General features: G+C 41.6%; 1 protein-coding gene across 1 annotated transcript in view; it reads right to left on the reverse strand.

The window, feature by feature from the left end:
* Positions 1-22,083, reverse strand: part of dcc (DCC netrin 1 receptor) — a 224,859-nt gene that overhangs the window by 52,974 nt on the left and 149,802 nt on the right. The window contains exons 22-25 of the mRNA XM_028602136.1: positions 21,861-21,926; positions 12,275-12,437; positions 5,993-6,225; positions 4,758-4,874 (exon numbers count right to left, since the gene is read on the reverse strand). Of these exons, the coding sequence (XP_028457937.1) occupies positions 4,758-4,874; positions 5,993-6,225; positions 12,275-12,437; positions 21,861-21,926 (579 nt within the window). The remainder of the gene's footprint in view (positions 1-4,757; positions 4,875-5,992; positions 6,226-12,274; positions 12,438-21,860; positions 21,927-22,083) is intronic.

Below are 22,083 nucleotides of genomic sequence, written 5' to 3' on the forward strand. Positions count from 1 at the left end.
ACAGTATTAGAGGACCACTAAGGTCTATATAAAAGAGACTTCAGATACAGTATTAGAGGACCACTAAGGTCTATATAAAAGAGACTTCAGATACAGTATTAGAGGACCACTAAGGTCTATATAGAGGATACAGTATTAGGGGACCACTAAGGTCTATATAAAGAGACTTCAGATACAGTATTAGAGGACCACTAAGGTCTATATAAAAGAGACTTCAGATACAGTATTAGAGGACCACTAAGGTCTATATAAAAGAGACTTCAGATACAGTATTAGAGGACCACTAAGGTCTATATAAAAGACTTCAGATACAGTTTAGAGGACCACTAAGGTCTATATAAAAAGAGACTTCAGATACAGTATTAGGGGACCACTAAGGTCTATATAAAAGAGACTTCAGATACAGTATTAGAGGACCACTAAGGTCTATATAAAAGAGACTTCAGATACAGTATTAGAGGACCACTAAGGTCTATATAAAGAGACTTCAGATACAGTATTAGGGGACCACTAAGGTCTATATAAAAGAGACTTCAGATACAGTATTAGGGGACCACTAAGGTCTATATAAAAGAGACTTCAGATACAGTATTAGGGGACCACTAAGGTCTATATAAAAGAGACTTCAGATACAGTATTAGAGGACCACTAAGGTCTATATAAAAGAGACTTCAGATACAGTATGAGGGACCACTAAGGTCTATATAAAAGAGACTTCAGATACAGTATTAGAGGACCACTAAGGCCTATATAAAAGAGACTTCAGATACAGTATGAGGGACCACTAAGGTCTATATAAAAGAGACTTCAGATACAGTATTAGAGGACCACTAAGGCCTATATAAAAGAGACTTCAGATACAGTATTAGGGTACCACTAAGGTCTATATAAAAGAGACTTCAGATACAGTATTAGAGGACCACTAAGGCCTATATAAAAGAGACTTCAGATACAGTATTAGGGGACCACTAAGGTCTATATAAAAGAGACTTCAGATACAGTATTAGGGGACCACTAAGGTCTATATAAAAGAGACTTCAGATACAGTATTAGGGGACCACTAAGGTCTATATAAAAGAGACTTCAGATACAGTATTAGGGGACCACTAAGGTCTATATAAAAGAGACTTCAGATACAGTATTAGGGGACCACTAAGGTCTATATAAAAGCATCCAAAAAGCAGCATGTCATGGGACCTTTAAAGGTGTAGACACATATAGCCGACGGGCGACCGTTGACAGAGAACCCCGTCGATATGATCAGTCGCGTCCCCGAGGTCCAAAAAACTGCCACAGAACAGACCAAAAAGACGAGAGGAGACGAGACGTAATACATCTCTATAACAGCAGGCGGTGCTAATCTGTAATGTTGCCCAAGAAATGAAAACCGGCAGCTGATTGGACGAACGCGTCACATGGGTTTGTTCTCTCCGGAAATCCAAAGCCAGACTGTCATAGTTCACTGAAACATGTTTCTGAAAACATTTTAAGTGAGAAATAGGCCGTGCAGTTGCTGAATCTGTCTTCATTTCAGATCAACAAAGGTCAGTTTCGTCAGAGTTTGAGAGACTCTAGTCATCTCATTCCGCACCCCATTTCCGGGTGAGTCCCGACTGCCCTGTCTCCGTCTGAACATGTCAGGTCGGCCAAAATGAACGCCGACAGCCCCCCAGACGGACGACGGCACGGGACACACCGAACAGACTCGAGTCACCGACCTCGCCAGACTGTCCCACGGCCGATAATCACTCTGATGTGTCCCGGCCTTAAGGCCTTTTGCTCTGACAACAGCTGCAGATGCATTGTAATCCATCTTCCAGAACTGGAATGCTTCTCAATTAAAATGCCATTGATTAACAGACCAATACTCCAAACACAGGGTGTGATTTCAAAGTAGTATGTACAAATACAAACTAGTTTCATTTGACTGGAAGTAAACAGATAATAGCATGCTGTGTTTACTTGTGTCTGATTAAAAACCTCACATGTGACATCATTCAGCCACTGCTGGAGAACAGACGCTGCACATTTGCATTGATCTGGACTTACACACACACACGCACACACACACACGCACACACACACACGCACACACACACACACATTAATGAACCCATTCACACACTTTAAGCTGACACTTCAAGTTGGGGTAGGCCCAAGTACCACCAACACAAGTTCCTTCCCGAGACTATTTAGTGGAGCCACGGCCGCTGCGTCCGGAGCTTAGCCCCGCCCAAGACCATTGTGATTGGTTCAAAGAAATGCAAACAACCCAGAGTGTCATATTCCCTCCTATGCCAGAATGCATCCGTGGTAGCCAGACCTACTCCACGGCAGACAGAGAGGGGAGAGCTGCAGGGGAAGGGATGGATTTTGAAATTATTGAGGATTTTGTTTTGCCTTTTCCGAAAAAAACTGCCTACCCAAGCTTTACCAGGAGTTCAGAGTAAAACGTCTGCTGACTCTCTCTTTCTCATATTTCTTCTTCATCTCTCTCTCTCTCTCTCTCTTTCCATCTCTCTCTTTTTGTTGTATTTCCCATGTTCTTCCTTCTGTCCCCATTCACTCTACCTCAGATCTTATCCCTCTTGTCTGTCCTCTGAGTCGGTCTGAAGGAACATACCGGCTAATTATCTGTGTTAGAAAGTGTGTGTGTTTAAGTGCGTCATTTTCAGTGTGTGTGTGTGTGTGTGTGTGTGTGTGTGTGTGTGTGTGTGTGTGTGTGTGTGCGTGTGTGCGCGCTCTCTTCCCTCAACCTCACAACTTGACTTTTTACATCTCAAACACCCAGAGACAAACAGAGGAAGAGAAACCCCCCACTGCCGCAGACATGTCATGTGACCTTCAATGCACCAACAGATGAGCCACAAAATGGAGCCTAATTTTGTTGATGTTGGGTCTGGTCGTAGACCCAAGTATTTAATGAGGATCTGTGGACCTTAGGGCTTTACCGAATACCATTTTTTGAGCTTCGAAGCTGCATTTCAATAGTGAATATATTCTCCAAAAGTTGTTTTGGACTTAACTTTTTGCTGCAGGCTTTCAAAACAAACGGAAAGACCTACAGACGCAGTGTGTGTGTGAATGAATGCTCTGCCAGCCGGCGCCTCACTGTATTGGCATTGTGCCATTAATAGTGCGACGCCTGCAAGCTAGCTCAGGCAGTCCACTCGAGCTTCACTGCTGTACACACACGTGACGTGCCTCACTCTCCGTATCGTTGACCAAACACACCCCCTCAACCGGGCGGTCTATTTAAGCTCAAGCTGCACAATTTCCCCATCTGCGCCTTGCCAGCGCTGCTGCTGCCCTGCACCTGTATCGCTGCCTGCTTTCAGCCCCATCACCACCCCAGCATCCACCTGCAGGCTCCGGCCAGTGGGAAGCTACTTTATCATTACTCCCCAATATCTCATGTAAAACCAAACTGCCGCCAAACACAAAGTTCTGCTGTGTTCTGATGTCTACAAACATCAGACTGCCCGCTTGTAACTCTACATTTCTCTGTTCTCGGCTAAGATGGACGACTTAGTGCTGCATAAATTTGCCAGCAGCTAGCGGCTTCATAGCAACAAAACACCACAGTAAACTTCAGTCTGCATGCAAGTTTAAAAAAACAACAAATATTTGAAAATCGAATGTCTATCCATCTAACGAATATTCGAATGTTGCTATTATGATGGTGGATTTGCACTGTAATATTTTTATTTGTAATCTTCTGCATGTGTGTGTGCCGCTGTGCTTCCCTGTGTGTGTAACAAGCATAGTGTGCGCGCGCTGTGCACATTTTACTAATTTGCTGTTAACATAACAATGAAATGCTGCGTTATTGACTTTAGACCAGGTTTTTGTTGGTCAATGGTGCGATCACTTCCCGCTGCCTCAAAATAGCAATACGCCCAGAATGCACCTGAACACACCACCCTGTAAGACCAGCATGCCCATGGGCGCACAGATGGCCGCAGGTGCATTTGCTGTTTAAACAACGTGGGCGCTGGACGGGAAACTGACAACTGTGTCAGTTTTAAACTAGCAAAGACACTTGCGTCGGGCTTTGCGCTGCGCTGGGTGTAAGTTAGGGCCCTACGCGATTAAGTCACATTATTAAAGGCACATTTTTTTAAGCTATTTCAGAGTCACGCCCACTGTCAGCACTAAATGTATTGAAAGTGCAATGTCTCGATTAAACTCGATCAAAACCCTTTGTTAGGCATCAACCTGTTGGCGTTCTAACCTCCGGTGGATTAGTGAGGACTATGGTTAACTTCTCCTCAGATCTCTGCAGGGTAAATCCAGACAGCTAGCTAGACTATCTGTCCAATCTGAGTTTTCTGTTGAACAGCCGCTCCATGCGGAGCTTAGCCAATAAACCAGAGCACGTTTTTCTCCCATCCCGGAATGCTGTGTGAACTAGCCAGACCTTCCTCTGCAGCACTGTGGTTCAGTTTTATAAAAACGTGATGCTACACTTTGTCAGGGCTGAAGTTGATCCGGGTAATGTAAACGCAAATAAGCGTGGTTTGACTCAGCATGGCCAAAAGTGCCAGTGGAAAAAAACCATTTCTCTTATTGGCTGCTGAAAATCTTTGTGCACAGAAAAAGTCGGTGGGAGGCGTTCCTTCGTGACAGAAAACACACACACACACACACACACACACACACACACACACACACACACACACACACACACACACACACACACACACACACACACACACACACACACACACACACACACACAGAGTTGTGTGACTTACGTGTGTTGCTTGGCTGTGAGTCCATAGGAATCATCATTTTTCCCCGTGTCCCCCTCCTGGCAGCCAGGGAGCGCTCCAGAGTGGAGATACAGCTGGACGCCTCGTCACCGTCCGCCCCTGGAACGATTGAATAAGAAAACAGGGATTCAAACACGTTCTCTCCCTTCTTTACCATGTCAAAAGAGAATTTAAAATGAGCTGGAGTTTTCCACTGGGAGAAATCATTTCTATATAGTTACTTACACCCACGAGGAATCATGTATCATTTAGAAACAACTCCGCTTCTCCTTTAAGGCCAATCTTTAAATTTTGATATGGCTGAAACCTTATTTGTGCTGCTGCCTGTCTCAGTTAGGACACTCTTCAAAAAGATTTTTAATCTTAATGAGTCTTTACTCCTAGGAAGGCTTTATTATAGATTATCAAGCCCCCTAATGGCTATTAACGATTTAGCACTATAGCAATGAACAAAAGAAGAAGTATTTAGCATCCAGGTTATAAATGGATTTTCTAATTTTAGTGTTCAAAATGTTGTGGAGACTTTGCTGTGGCCAAAATGAACCCAAACATGAAATCTGCATCTAAAGAAAAACACCCAAAAACACAAATCATAGAAAAAAGAAATAAAGCAAAATACACTTCAGTGGTTTCCCAAGCTTTTTGGAAGACGTAGGTGCATATTTTTAATTTTCAAAAAAATGCAATTTCACATCATTATTACCATATCTGTGACTAAAACATTGGAAAAGCTAGAGCAGATAATGAATAAATAACACTCAAAAAGCTTCAACTTCTAAAGAAAACTTGCTAAAGAAGTGCAACTACAATCATTAGATGTGAGAAAAGTCTTTAAGTTACATTCATTCTGCTAAGGTGTTGCCCCAAACGACTCGGTGCTGCACCTAAACCTTATAGTAGACCTTTTTCACATATGTCATAGTAGAAAAAAGCACATGTGTACTCAAAACCATTAATGATGGCTGCATTCCACTTATTGTGCATGCTGACTCACTGAAATAGCTTACTGGGACACTTGATGGAATTGAGCCATCATTAAGGTTATCAATTTCAGCTGTGCTTTTCCTACTATGACAAGTCAAAATGTCTGCTGTGAAATAGGTCCATGGCAGGGAAAACCCTGCACTTGATAAAAATGATAAAATAAAACAGCATTACAAGTAAGTGGAATTATAAATAAGTGGATAAAAAAAAGAAATGACTCTGCCATCCTGTACCTGAGTGGCTGCTCTTGCTGCTCTTGCTGCCCATCTGGCTCTCCGATTGGCTGTGTGCGACCTGGGGGAGGTCCTGGCAGGACTGGGTGGGCGAATCGAGTGCGGACGGGGCGATGCTGGGAGCTTTCTCCATGTTCTTCATCTCCATCTCCTCGTGATGGATCCACAGGTCCGGAGGGCGCAGGTCCTTCTGGCTGCCCTTCCTCTTACTGGCGCTGTGGCTCGCTCGCTTCCTGCACAGAGGACCAGTTAGGTGAGGAACAGAGGGGCGAGCCAGGCAAAAGCATTCGGGGCTCAGCACAAACCTAGGAGGGTCAGGGGACATTCGTTTTCCATTTTACGGCAGATATATACACTATTGTTCATGCCATTTGATAATAGAATGCTTTGTACATCATTTGGTAGATGTAATAACAATCTGCGCTGATAACAATCTAAATGGTCCTTTTCCTCTTTGGCCCTGAGGACATGACAATTTGAAAACATTTGAAATGTGGACTCGTCAGACCACAGCACACTTTTAAACTCTAGTGTTCCTGAGCCCTCCTGGTAATATCCTTTACATAATGATGTCGTTTTTAATGCAGTGCCGCCTGAGGGATCGAAGGTCACGGGCATTCAATGTTGGTTTTCGGCCTTGCCGCTTACGTACAGAGATTTCTCCAGATTCTCTGAATCTTGTGATGATATTATGGACTGTAGATTATGAAATCTCTAAAACCCTTGTAATTGTACGCTGAGAAACGTTCTTTAACTATTGGACTATTTGCTCACGCAGTTGTTCACAAAGTGGAGAACCTCGCCCCATCCTTGCTTATGAACGACTGAGCCTTTGGGGGATGCTCCTTTTATACCCAATCACCTGTTCACACAGTGTTTTTTGAGAATTCCTCAACTTTCCCAGTCTTTTATTTACGTTTTACACAATGTCCCAACTTCATTGGAATTGGGGTTTGTATTAATTGTTCTCCCTGTTAACATGTTATTTCCCCTCTACACGGTTCACTAAGTTTTTCCCGGTGTGTGCAGGTTAGCGCATGCATGGTGATGGGGAGCAGTTAGTGTGCTGAAGATGGCGGACATGTGTGTCCTAGCTAGCTGTGTACTCAATAAAAGTTTGGAGAAAAATGGAGTCAATATCTGGACGGGGGGTTACCGACCTCGACGAAAAGAAACAAGCCATGCTGTTGCCTTGGGGCTTGAGGGGAGAGCCCGTGAAACAGCGATGGAAATACCCGGGAAAGATTTGGACAGTGAAGACGATATGGAAACGTTGTTTGCTAAGCTGGACGGCGTGTTCCTAAAGGAGGAAAAGGGCCGCGTATATGAAGCCGATTCTTATTTTGATGGCGTAACAAAAGATAGTGCCGTTTCTATGGCGGACTACATAACTGACTTCGAACAGCGATACAACCGGATGAAAAAGTATAATATGACGCTTCCTGATGCTGTGCTGGCTTTTAAGCTGTTAGACATGGACTGTCTTGACGAGAAAAGCAGACAGCTAGAACTCCATGAAGTCGGCTCTAAAAAGGATTTTCGGAGGGAAAGCCGCAGGCTCATTAAACGGAATACAAATGAACCAGGACGTGGGCGTTTTTCACTGAACAAAGACAACAAGGAAGAAGAAAACGGAACGCAACATGGCAAAGTGGACTAAAGAAGCCATTACCGGGGACTAATCCAGTGGATAAGTTTGGTAAGAGATGCAGATGTGCTATTTGCCAATGCACGTTTCATTGGGCTAAAGACTGTCCTCACAAGAAAACTGAACAAGTAAGAATAACTGACGATGCAAACGTAGAGGAATGTAACATTACGTTGTTTACTAAGGCCTCCATGTCATACGCTGAGATATTTATTACTGAATCATTGGGATCTGCGATTATTGACACTGCCTGTACCCGTACTGTGTGTGGGGAGAAATGGCTGGAAAGCAGACCATTTCGGTTTAGCGATGGCAATTTGGTGTATTCCACAAGAAATGTGAAAGTACCAGCTAAAATAGGACTGATAAAAGGCCACATTGAAACTGAAGTTGTCAAGGTTGACAGTAAAAAGTCCCTTAAAAAGGCAGGGACCATTTTGGACATGGAAAAGGACAGTGCAGTGATGTTCAAACCATCCATACCTCTTGAATTCACTAGTTCTGGACATTACTGTGTTGACATCAGAGACAGAGAAACTGAAAAAGGTTCAACTGAAGAGAAAGTCGTAACAGTAACAGAACAAAATGTCTCCAGATGAGAAACACAAAGTCCTTCTGAAGCTCCATATACAGTTTGGTCACGCGTCTGCAGACAGACTACAGAGGCTCATTCACAGTTCAGGAAATAAGGACAAAGAATGCTTTACTGTCTTACAACAAATAGTATATGACTGTGATGTATGCCAGAAGTACAAAAAGACAAAGCCAAAGCCTGCTGTAGGGCTGCCCTTAGCTTCGGAATATAACGAGACAGTGGCTATGGACCTGCATGAGTTGGAACCAGGTTTATGGTATCTTCACATTATTGACAACTTCACACGTTTCAGCACAGGAAACATTGTAAAAACAAAGAAGTCATCTGAAATTGTCAACTCCTTCATTCACACTTGGATTAGTGTCCGTGGCGCCCCCCAGAGGCTGTACAGTGACAATCGTGGAGAATTCAACAATGAAGAGATCAGAGACATGGCTGAAAACTTTAACATTGAGACAAAAACAACAGCAGGATACAGTCCCTGGTGCAACGGACTAGAGAGACATAACCAAACACTGACTGAGATCATCCAAAAGGTCAAACGAGAGAATGGATGTGACTGGCACACTGCCCTTGACTGGGCCCTCATGGCTTAGACCAGTATGCTGAATGTTCAGGGCTACAGTCCATATCAATTAGTGTTTGGGCAATATCCTAACCTTCCATCTGTATTAGTTGATAAACTACCTGCTCTAGAGGGTACCACCATGAGTGCTAGAGTAGGATAACACAGATAAGAAGGGCAATAAGAAAGCAGCTCAGGCCCACAGATGACATGTATGTGACACAAGACAAGGTTTATTACAAAAGAGCAGACTGTCCTGAGTGGAAGGGTCCAGGGGTAGTTATTGGTCAGGATGGAGCTGTTGTATTTGTAAGACTTGGGGGGAATTCTAGTTTGAGTGCACCAATCCAGACTCTGTAAGGTAAAGATACAGGAATCTCAGGATAAGCCAACTGTGCAAGACAGCAGAGACAAGAAGCAAGAGAGGCAGTTTAACAATGTAGCAGAAAGCTCAGATAGTGAAGAAAATACAGACAGCGAACAGGGCAACTCCAGTGACAGGGGGAAGAATACAGGAGAAGTGGTTCATCCTACAGTGACACAAACTGAAACAGATCACAATGTTTGTGGTAACTCTGTCTCTTCTGCTGGTTTAAAGTTAGAAACAGGACAGACTGTAACATTTATGAAACCTGATGATAGTCGTCTACAGAGAGCCAAGGTTTTAGGCAGAGCAGGCAAGGCTTCTGGAAGGCACAAAAACTGGTTTAATCTACAACATGTTGAACTTGATGGCAGTGATGGGCAAAAGGAGTCAGTTGATATGTCAAGTGTTGATAATCTTAACATTGAATCTGAAATGGAGGCTGATGTACTCATAACAAAAGACATTTCATTTGATGTAGCCAAACAGGACGGAATAATGAGTTGGTACAAAAACAATGTATTTGAGGAAGTCAATGATGCAGGAAAGGAAAACATTTGATGGAAACTAAACAAATGTGTCTATGGCCTTGCAGATGCATCACTGTATTGGTACAACAAGGTGAAAGAAATAATACTGAGTACAGGTGGCAAAATGTCTCAAGTAGATCCAACAGTATTTTATTGGTTGGATGAACAGTTTAAAGTGACTGGAGTACTCGCATGTCATGTTGATGACTTTCTTTGGGCAGGCTCAGAAACTTTCTCAACACAAGTGATCCCTACGCTAACGTCTGCGTTCCATGTTGGACTTAATGTCCATGTTGGAACATAAAAATGTCTAGTAGTTTCTAGTAATAATGGTGTAGTTCATGCATCAGCATGGTTACACTGAAAACCTACAACCTATCCAGCTGCAAGCAACACGTGCAGTGCAGAGAGATGCCTCTCTTAATGAAACTGAAAAAGTGCAGCTTAGGTCAAAAATAGGACAGATACTATGGGTTGCAAAACAAACTAGACCAGACATTATGTTAGCGTCCAATATAAAAGATGCCACAGTTCAGTCTACTCATGAGACAAATAAGGGCCTCAGAGAGCTTAAATCTGAAAAGGTTTCAGGTTTCAGCATTTGGGAAACAGTGATGCTCTACACGTTATTGTTTTCAGTGATGCTTCTCTTGGAGATCTCCCTGATGGGGGTAAAAAGGGGGGTACATTGATTGGACTCATGGGAGAAGGATAGGGTGACCAGATTTTAAAACCGGGACACTTTGCGTGTGACCGTAGTGCTCGTGCACGCACACGCTTTTTAACGTGACCATGTGCCAGCCCAGGTCAGACACAGACACAGACAGATTAGACACAATTTTAGGCCTACTGCTCAAAAAAATAATGGGGTTTCTCAGTTAATATTCATGAACTTTCTTGGGATGTAGCCTACATATCTAAGAAATAATATTAAAAGACATTGCGTGAGTTTCGTGGGGGACCAACTTTATTTTTCAGAATTAAAGCATTCTTTTGGAAACTGAACTTGTGAAAATATATTTTTCATTGCATGGCACTAAAAGTTATTATTTGGAACTGCTGCCACAGGCTTGAACTAAAGTTATGGTAACACTTTATGGGAAGGGTACATGAATAATGAATTCATGCATGAATGAATTCATGATTTGTGCATTACTTCATTCCTTTAGATCTTATGAATCATCAGGAATTGACATGAGTTCAATAACCTGTTTTGCCTTACATCACTATGATTATTTGGAATGGTTTTGTACAGGGGTGCAACAGATCACAAAACTCACAGTTGGATCGGATCACTGTTATGAGTCACAAATCGGATCAATTTTCGGATCAGCACAAAAAAGGGGTGAATTTAAATGATTTATAAAAAATGTAATAACTTTTAACGATAACTTTTTTCACCATTAAATTGCTGTTAAACGACAAAAACAGATGAGAAAATGGTATTTTACAATAACTATGAATGCACCACGAGTTTTACCAGTTTTAAGTAAACGCAACCATTATTCACATCTCTGTTGTTTTTCCGACAACAGCAGTGACCAAGTGCTAGCTAGTTTGTGTCTTTTAGCTCATAGCTTTAGCAGCAGACTGTTGTACGTCCAGCTGTTTGAATCCTCTACAATACAGTCACACTTTTACACTGTTTAGCTGTCAGCATTTTTAACCGGGACAATTTCATAGTGGTTGGTGTAAACCGGGACATTTTAGCGTCCCGACAGGCTTTTGTCGGGACTCGGGACAAGCAACTCAAAATCGGGACTGTCTCGGTCAAACCGGGACGTCTGGTCACCCTAGAGAAGGAGGGACGTTTTCTCCTCCCTGTTGGCAATCTAAGAGAATTAGACGTGTTGTGAGATGTACTCTGGCAGGGGAAACTCTGGCCATGTCAGATGGAATAGACAATGCTATTTTTCTGGCTACCCTCTTTTCTGAGCACACAAGTGGAAACGCTGAACTTATGCTCCCCCGTTGGTCTGTGTGACGGACAATCACTCTCTGTTTGATGCCCTCAAGTCAACAGGTCACTGAAAAACAACTAAGGCTGGAAATAAGCAGCATCAAGGAGCTTGTACAGAGTAAGAAGATAAAGAAAGTGCTCTGATCAGACACAAAAACTCAACTCGCTGACTGTCTTACCACAAAGTGTCAGCTCTGGTGTTGTTAAAAGCACTAATTTAAGGACTGTGGACACAAAGCTAAGAACAAAAGGACATTTAAAAACACTAAACATTTTATTTGCATATGTAACAGTTTTATTTAAGATGTAATAACTGTGGCCATTGTTATATATGTTTTTATATATATATACAGTTTTTTTTTTATTCGACATGATCGTGTCCTGTCCACGACTTAATAGATTCAATAACGTGACCATATCACAAACTGCCATGAGACCAGGCTGTACTTTTACATTTTTAGTCAATATTCTGAGTTACCTAGTAAATATATTGAGATACTAAGTCAATATTTTGAGATATTGAGTCAATATATTGAGATACAACAACAGATCATTTCCCTTCTGCCTCGTTACCCTGACGGCAATGCACTGCCATCCCACAGATTAAATAAACATCTTACTTCCTCTGCTGGGCCGAGGAGCGCCGCGTGCAGATGAGCGCCACGATGACGACCACCACCACGGTAACGGCTCCCACGGAAACCACGATGATGACCAGCAGGTTACTATTCTTCTGAGGCGTGGCGCTGCCGTGGGGCGGACGCATCTGACCAATGGGAGACTCTGCATAACATTTACAAAAACAAAAAGGTGGAGGGAAGAAAATATTAAACACGGTACACAACGTGGAGCTGCAGATGAACTGTTTGTTTGATTATGTTTATTTTGAACATGTTAGACATACAAGACACACAGCTACAAAATAACAGCCTCCAGAATTAAACCCCAAGTGGCTTTATTGGACCGAAAACACTGTTGTACCAATCAATACACAATTTGTTTGTGCTTGCGTGCGTGTGTGTGTGTGTGTGTGTGTGTGTGTGCGTGTGTGTGTGTGTGTGTGTGTGTGTGTGTGTGTGTGTGTAAGACTGAGTGTATGACAGGTGTAAAGGGAGAAAGGGAATTGATGACACGCTCTGTCATTCATTAACCCGACCTTGGAGCCGGAGAGAGAGAGAGAGAGAGAGAGAGAGAGAGAGAGAGAGAAAGAGAGAGAGAGAGAGAGAGAAATAGGAAATAGGAATAGGAAACAGTAGGAGCATGACGTCTGGATGGAGAGGAAAGGGAAGTGTTTCAAAGAGAGAGAAAGAGCGAGTTGCAGAAGAGAAAGAAGTCGCGGTGTGAGAGGATGATAGAGGGAGGGGTAAGAGAAAGCCAAAGGTGGGTGGAAGAAAGAGAAAGGGAGGAGAGAGGAAGGAGACGGAGGAAAGATAGATTAGGAAAAATATGTGTGAGAGAGGTGCTCTACCTCTTTCACCTTCTCTCTCTTTCTCTCTCCATTCGGTCGTCTCTCTCAATGAAAACCACAATCCATCACAGCCTACAGCCGCAGCACAGGCACCACAATATTCACTTTCTTTCCTTTTCTTTTTAAACTTTCATCATCTTTCACCACAATATTCACTTTTTATCCTTTTCTTTTTAAACTTTCATCATCTTTCAAACAGAAATCCTTCTGCTGTTCCAGGCTTTAAGATGATGCTAGAGTAAAAGGTCAAGGAGGTCATTCAAATCAAAAGGTTTCTACCTCAGGGGAGCAGGAATGGGATGGGGAAATGGGACTGCAATCTAACTAGTAGTTGTTGAGATATCAGTCTGTTAGAATAATTTACATTATCAAAGGATAGATGGAACCACTGAAGTTATATCAAAGTTCATTTTTACTTGTGAACACAAGGAGGCAGTTACAGTACTCACAGCATGAGTACAGAAATGACCTAACGAAAAGCTCTTTACAGCCGCTTTATATAATACAAAGTGAAATGTAATTCAATCATGATACAGAGTAGATGTTGTCAGTTGTTATCTGGTAAGAGACGACGTCGTCTCATCTATGTATCATGTATGCCCTGAGGAACACACCGTGCTTAGACAAGGACAAAGCAGTGGCTCCCATGTTATCTTGTGAGTTCAAGCAGTGCTGTGGTTTCTTAACAATATCCACACACATCCACAACAGTTTAATTTAACAGAGAGAGAAAATAGTAATCACTATAGTATTATTCTATGCAAACAGTTCAATAAATAACAAGAGAAAAAGTATGTATCATAATTTTTCTAACACAGCCCGTGAAAGAAGTATTCAGATCCTGTACTTAACGTGACTATATGTTAACTTTCAGTTTGTGTTGATTTCAGCGGCCCCTTTGGACAAAAGCGGTAGTGTTTTTACCACACCTGCTGTCGTAAAGGTCCAGGAGTTAGCGTTACCAGGAGGTCATATAGTTGTGATGAATATTTTGCTCAGACAGAACATCATTCATTTACAATGAGAGAATACATTACAGATGCATCGTTGCATTTCAAGTGTTGCATACGGTAACTTAGCCTCCTTTGGATGTATGGTGAGCTAAAGCGGGTATCACTAGCTGTGTTTCCATCCACACGTTTGTATACAAGTTAAGTGATATCGAATGAAAAATGGCTTATGGAAATAGTAAAGTTCGATTGAATTTCATACTGAGTTTATACGTTCGCTCTCATTGGATTTTGACGATATACGGCTTATGCGATAAACACTGATGGAAACGTTATTTGCCGAATAAATAATGAATTGCGGTAAAGTTTTTGTTCATTTTATGGGTAAACAGACGCACCTGTACAGGTCAGAGGTAGTGAAGACCGGGCGTCCAATGAGCACTACCGGGCCGATTGCCGACGCAAATGTCCCTTATCATGTAACGAGCGTCTACTACAGACTGTAGTACGATTGATGGCCAGCCCTTTCTATTGACAAAATCCCTGCAGCCTTCAGAAGGGGGTCTAATCGCGGGACAGGAGTCGTGTCTATTGTGCCATACACCTGTGGCACAAGGTGAGCTCTGGAGTTACGCAGCGAGATCTCATGCGCCTCATCCACTCCAGGTAGGTAGTGTAGAATAATGTTCTTACTATTTGCAGATTATTTAATACGAATGTAAAAGGTTTCCAAAAGTGTGTTTCGGTGTATGCTTATTTAACTTAAGCCACAACTATAAGATATTAAGGGTCACAGTGGCCTCGAGCAAAGTACATTGAGTAATAATAACAAGTGAAACAGGAGCAGAATGTACTGCTTCGCGTGAGAGCAAATGAAGACGAGACACAGCACAGTGGCCTCTACCCTGACGTGTGTTGGGTAAAGATAACACTCCCTGTGCTGGAGAAAAGAGGGGGCCCAAGAAAGAAAGTATAAGAGATGAGGGGAAGAATAGAACGGGCTTACAAGGTCTGACAGTCTAGAGATACATGGAACAGCTCTGTCTTTTTGTCTGTTGCTAGGGAAACTTAGTCTCTGCGTTTCTTGTGATCGCATAGATCTGTGTATTGAAACTCAGATGCTTGACTGATTAAACAAATGTATTTGACTATCTTATCGTCTTTTTTGGCTTTGCTTAGGATCAATGTAATTCCAATTTAACGAATGCGCAGGGATATATAGGTCTTTTATTTGGAGTCGGACACGTCCAAAAAGAGGGGACTCAGAGGAGGGAAATCCCCAACAGTAGCCTATATACATTCCCATCATCTTCGTTCGTATGGCATTGCACACACTGTAAACACATGGTGGTCTTGCTGACCCCAAATGTTTCGCCTACCACTCTGTAGTCTGCGCATGTAGCCAGTTTGTAGCGAGCAATTGTAATACACTTCTCGATTAGAACTGGAGGGCCAGGGCTTATCTGGGTCAAGGGGCAAACAGAACTAAACCACGATCTTCCAGAACAGTTTGGAGCGCTCTTGTTCCCACACCACAGGCCTCCTCCGTTGTCAAACCATCATTTACTGTACGTGCATCTGCATCATCATAGCAATGGCGTTGTCGTTTTCTTATTATAGCTTGATATGTCGGTATCAGCTGGCACCCGCTGCGATTTTAAGCGAATTGTAAAAATAAAATTCACTCCACCGCCCACTTAATCAGTTGAATTTGAATCACAAGATTCAAAAAATTATGAAAGTAGTGGAGAAAGAATTAAATATGGCACATGGCACCATGGCAAATACAATCACTACCAATGTACAGTAGGTTTATCATTAAAGTAAGAATTATGTCATAATCAGAGTTTTATGGACTGTCAAATAGAACATGTCATAGTTGATGACTGCTATAAGTGGAGCGGGAGCATGAGCTGACAGAGAGGAAGCCAAAGCTGAGCCGCAAGCAACATGTATGTTACTGGCGATAACAGGAGCGCTAACGGCCTCTGCTGAGATGCCCATGAGCACGGCACTGAATCCCCAGCGGCTCAGAGACACTGTGTGAAATAAATCAGAAACTCTCAGCTGCTCAGCTAGTTTAAAGCCACAAAAACATTAGTAAATCAACAAAACACAAGTGTAAGCCAGAAATCCAGCAGGGAAACAAAGCTCAGCAGCTTCAAAGAAACTCAAACAAAGCACCAATGTTGGGTGATTCCCAACAAAAATTCATATTATATTTTTTTTGTAGATTGGGACATGAAGCCCTGTATCACAAAGATGGAAAAAACAAAAATGAACAAACCCACTTTCTCCGTAGAGAAGCCAGAGTAAGGAAATACACATCATCAGGGCTTTAATGTGAACATCACACACAGCTGCCTGTCAGACAATTGTCATATTTTGATCATATTATCATGTTCATGTTCTATTTGTATTTTCTCCGCAGCCGGTGGAGGAAGATCTGGCAAAGCGAGACTCCAGGCGCTGCTAGGTGGCAATAGCCTGCGCCACCTGGAGCCGCCCACTTTGAGCTTCCTTTTTGCTCTTCAGAAACCTATTGGTGACACCACAGGGACTATGTTCATATTTTTTGGCGGCGCCCTGATTGGATACTTTGGACAACAGGTGGGAGATAACTGCAACACCTTAATGCAGTGGTTCTCAAACTTTTTTCAATAATGTATCCCCTTTGACATTTTTTTTAGCCAAGTATCCCCTGAACAGCTCAAAACATTTTGGGTAGAAAAGAAAGACTATTTAAAGGAGAAATCTGGCGCAAAATGAAGGTAGGGGTTAATAACACATATGTACCGAGTTGACTTTTCTCTGGGATTTGTTTTCATGCTAATCGAATGTGATCAGTTTTATCGCAAACTGCTAATTAGCTTATAAAGCTAGTCATCAGGGCAGAGGGTAAAGTAAAAAGAAATTGCTATTTATATACCACTAACAAGGCTCAAAATAGCACCACACTTCCACAGTAGGATAATGAGGGTCCCTACATGTAAACCCAAGCATTGAGAACGCCGTGCTTGAGCTAGGTTACTGGTTAATGGTTACACGGCGATCATCGTTCGACTGGTCATGACTGTTTTCCCAAGATGGTGGCCGCATTTATACATGAACTATCTTTTAACTGTCTGTACACTTACAAAGTTCTCAATGCTTCGGCTTACATGTAGGAACCCTCATTATGCTACTGTGGAAGTGTGGTGCTATTTTGAGCCTTGTTAGTGGTGCTGTATTTTTGAGAACTATGGACTGACTCTGCATGTGACGGAGCCCACGCACAATAAGGGACACACTCTAGACTTGATTATCTCCAAGGGTCTGAACATTTTCAAAATTGTGGTGACTGATGTTGCTCTCCCTGATCATTCCTGTGTTTTCTTTAATGGTGCACAAAAGTGTTCAAACAAAGGTAATCAGAAAACGGTATATCACTGAAAACACCAGTGAATCATTCATTCAGCTTTTCTCCTCCACACCCGCCCTCTTTGGGGTCTCAGTCACTGAGCTTGTAGAATTATAAATGTTATTGGTACCATTGCTCCCACTAGAGTTAAAGCTGTCTCTTGTAAGAAAAAATCTCCATGGAGAAATGCCACACTGGTAAGAAAAGAAAAAAAAGAGTGTCGAAAAGCTGAACACAAGTGGCGAAAAACTAATCTCCAGGTCCATTACGAAATCCAAAAAGAGAGACTTCACATTTATAATTTGGAACTGAGGAATGCAAGGCGGTCCTTCTTCTCTGACATTATTGCTAGAAACAATAATAATTCACGTGCTTTGTTTGCTACTGTCAATAGGTTAGCAAACCCTCCAGTACCTCCAGTACCTTCTCTGAAGAAGATGGCAAAGTCATTGCAGGCCAAGGCCTGCAACGACTTTGCCGTAACACTTAAGAATGTTGGTCTTTCCTACAGAGAAATTGCGAAGAAAGTCAAGGTGTCAGTGAGTACAGTATTCTTACCCATCAAAAGGCACTTAGAAACTGGGGGAAACTGACAGGAAGAGGTCTGGAAGACCCAAAGCCACAACAGAATCAGAAGACAAGTTTCTGAGAGTCAACAGCTTGCGTGATAGGCGGCTCACAGGATAACAGCTTCAAGCACAGCTTAATAGTGGTCGTAATAAGAAGTCTCAGTTTCAACTGGAAAGAGAAGACTTGGAGCTGCAGGTTTGATAGGTCGAGTTGCAGCAAGAAAGCCATTGTTAAGACGTCAGAATAAGAAAAAGAGGCTTGCCTGGGCCAAGAAACATCGTCAATGGACTACTGAAGACTGGAAGAAAGTGTTATGGACTGATGAATCAAAATTTGAATTCTTCAGTTCATCACGCAGGATTTTTGTACACCGTTGAGTAGGCGAAAGGATGGTTCCTCAGTGTGTGACATCAACTGTCAAACATGGAGGAGGAAGCGTGATGGTCTGGGGCTGTTTTGCTGGATCCAGGGTCGGTGATTTGTACAGAGTGAAAGGCACCCTGAACCAAAACGGCTACCACAGCATTTTGCAGCACCATGCTGTACCCTCTGGTATGGGCCTAGTTGGTCAGGGGTTCATCCTACAGCAAGTTAATGACCCAAAACATAAGTCCAAGCTATGCCAGAACTACCTTAGCAAAAAAGAACAAGATGGTAAGCTTAAAAACATGGAGTGGCCAGCACAGTCACCAGACTTAAACCCCATTGAGCTGGTTTGGGATGAACTGGACAGAAAAGTGAAAGCAAATCAACCTACAAGTGCCACACATTTATGGGAACTTCTGCAACAGAGTTGGGAAGAACATTCTGAAGAATATTTGATTTCCATTGTAGAAAGAATGCCACGAATGTGTTCAGCTGTTATATCTGCCAAAGGGGGCTACTTTGATGAGTCAAACATTTAGAATACATTTTGGTTTATAAATAAAATCCATGATTTCTTTTTTAACTTCAATTGTTCATTTGTTCTATTATTTCATTTCAGAGTACAATAAGACATGGAACTGCATGAATTTCAATAAAAACCTGGAAAAAGTGGGGTGATCTGAAACTTTTGACCGGTAGTGTATATTTTTTTAATTTGCATTTATCAGAATCATTTATAATGACAAATAAATGATAATGATGATAATGAAAAAATTAAATAAAAACGGATGAAACACCCTTCAACCATGTTCTAAGTGTTGCCGTTGCATAGTTTGTCCACCAGAGGGCGCTCTAAAACATCCCTGTTGGCAACCCTCTTTCATTTTTTTTTTTTTAGATTGTGTTTTTGTTCAAAGGACTTTAAGTTTCATATCTTAAGTTTGTATTTTTATACATTTTATTTATCAGAACTTTAATATATTAATGTTCCTCTGTTCTGTTTTAGTGAGGACTCATAAATTACTACAAATAACTAATGTTAGGGAAATCTCTTTGTTTTGTTACGGGTTTCTGGATTTAAAAAAAATATATATATCGGCCGATATATCAGAATATCATATTTTTAAATCACCAAATATTTATATCGATATCGGCCTTAAAAATCCTTTATCGGTCGGGCTCTATGCCCAACTAGGCGCTAGCGCTGCTAGCATGGCTGTAGACTGTGATTCTTGATGATACTAAACTTCTGTTCATATAAACAACACACTTTTAATCAAGGTTTTGGTTCATGTTATTAAGTAGCCTAATAAACAATGTCAATCATCTTCGTACCAATGTGAAGCTTTTCTGTGAGGTCAGATGTCATACAGAGAGAAAGAAAATGCTGTTATACCTTTCAGCTAAATGACGTTTCAGGGGAATACGAGGATTCAAGATTTTAATGTCTTCCATTATAGATCATTTTGAGCACTGTTTTTGTTTTTAACCAAAGCTGAGATGTGTTTTAGTGTAATTGCTTGAGTGGTATGAAGCTCTCAGCCCTGACACAGCCAACATAACCTCCTCCAGAGAAAATAGGGGAGAATAAAAACATCATAGTGAATGTATCAGCAGCCAAACTTTGCTACACCCAGACCTCCAGCGTGCCCAGACACTGTCAGTGGATCAGAGCAACATCACATCACCTGAGTCTTGCACAGACAGTAAACTTAGACCTACAGAACTGTGACCTGTTGGAAAGAGTCTGAGTGGAATATTCTCTGTAGGTCTTTTTTTCAAGTGAGAGGAAACTTTAGCGATATAAAGGATGACACCGTGTTAAAGATGAAATACGGCGGAGGTGATGAATGAGGCTTTGCCCTCGCTGGCTGGCCGGCCATAAAGCCTGAGGAGGGCAGAGGTCAGAGAGGACAGATTTATGATCGCCTCCGGCAGCAGCTACAACACTGACAAAATGTTAGAGGGACCGTCTTCACATACACACACACACACACACACACACACACACACACACACACACACACACACTGCTTGACTGTTTTCCAATGAGACACTGAATCACTGCCAGCTACAGACCCTGACCTCTAACCTCTATGCGGAGGAGATGTAACTGAACAGCTTTTCTTTAAACTGAAATGAGAGTCGACAGTTTATGGTTATGAGGATGATTTGTATTGTTAGCAGTAGATATAGCTCTTGGCAGTAGTTTTCAATATCAGCATTTGCACGAGTATGCGTGTGACTTGTTTTGCACATGCAGGATCGTTTGAAAGACACACATACATACACACAGACTCCATGACTTACAGTAAGTTATTAGCATATTTTAATTAACTTTAGTATTGACTATAAAATTTGCATTTTCGTGAGTACTGACTTTTGCATTAGGGCATGTATTATTAATATTAGCATTAGTAAAGGAATAAGCATTGATATCAGTGTTAGCATGTGTTGAGTGTTGATAATGACAGTAGTATAAATGTTAGCACAAGTATTTTTATTAGCATTAGTGAAAGTAGGCTACTATACATATTCATATTAAACCTTAGCATGAGCTATGCATTTAACATTGAATTAGCATTATTGTTAATATTGGCATTAATATAAGTATTGTAGTGGCTTGATTATTATTATTAGCATTAACATTAGCATTAGTGTAGCCTATGTATTATGATTAATATTAGTATTAGTTTAGGTGTAAGCCTTGATAACAGTGTTAGCATGTATATAACAATTAGCTTTGACATCAATATTAGTTATGTTGTTAGTAGCAGTAGTTTTAGGATTAGCATTAGCATTGTATTACCATGTGCAAGTACTATTTTAACTAGCTTTGTCATGTCATATCATTGGCATTGACATTAACATAAGGTTAGCATACGTATTAGGCTATCTTTGGTACTAGTATTTATTTATTTAGCTTTTTCTTCAAGTGAAATACTATACACAATAGTATTTTGCTTATTTTTTTGTATGTTGTTTGAAAAACAGGCACGTTTTGAGCAGGCACCGGACTAGTTATATTAAAATCTACAAGCAGGATATTCATATGCCACCACACTTTTTTTAATCCTTTTCTTCCATAAAGATTATTTTCTCCAATTTGTAAAAACACTGATTGATGGTGAGATAGTGAATCTAATATTTTTTTCCTGCAAGCAGCAATACGACAACAAACAGGAAGCAAACCCTAACGGACAGATCAGCGATCTGCATCTCCTTGTCAGGAAGCAGCGAGTCATCAACCTAAGTTTAGATCAAAGAAAACAAATGTGTCGCTGTGATAATCGAATGATGCTGCAGAATATCCCACACACACATAATCAGCTCAGCTCCCAGGAAATTTGGTTTCACTGAAATAAATAGAATACAAGAATGAACCCAAATGTAATTCTACTTTCTGACAATCACATTCGGTCAAGCAGAAGAACTGTGCGTGTGTGTGTTACCGTTGATGCTGCTCCTGTCAATTAGGTTGGTGTCAGACGGCCAGTAGGCATGGTCGCCCCCTCGACCTGGAATACCAGAAAAAAACAGGAACGTCAGGAAGGAACAACAACAAAGAAATACAATATGGCGGTGATGAAGAAGGAAAAGGTGAGTCATTTTGCAGATGGAATAGAGGGGTCGGACAGAGAGATTGGTTCCTTGTTAGGAAATAAATTACGAATT

This window comes from Perca flavescens, chromosome 16 (assembly GCF_004354835.1).
Source record: "Perca flavescens isolate YP-PL-M2 chromosome 16, PFLA_1.0, whole genome shotgun sequence".
Classification (NCBI taxonomy): Eukaryota; Metazoa; Chordata; class Actinopteri; order Perciformes; family Percidae; genus Perca; species Perca flavescens.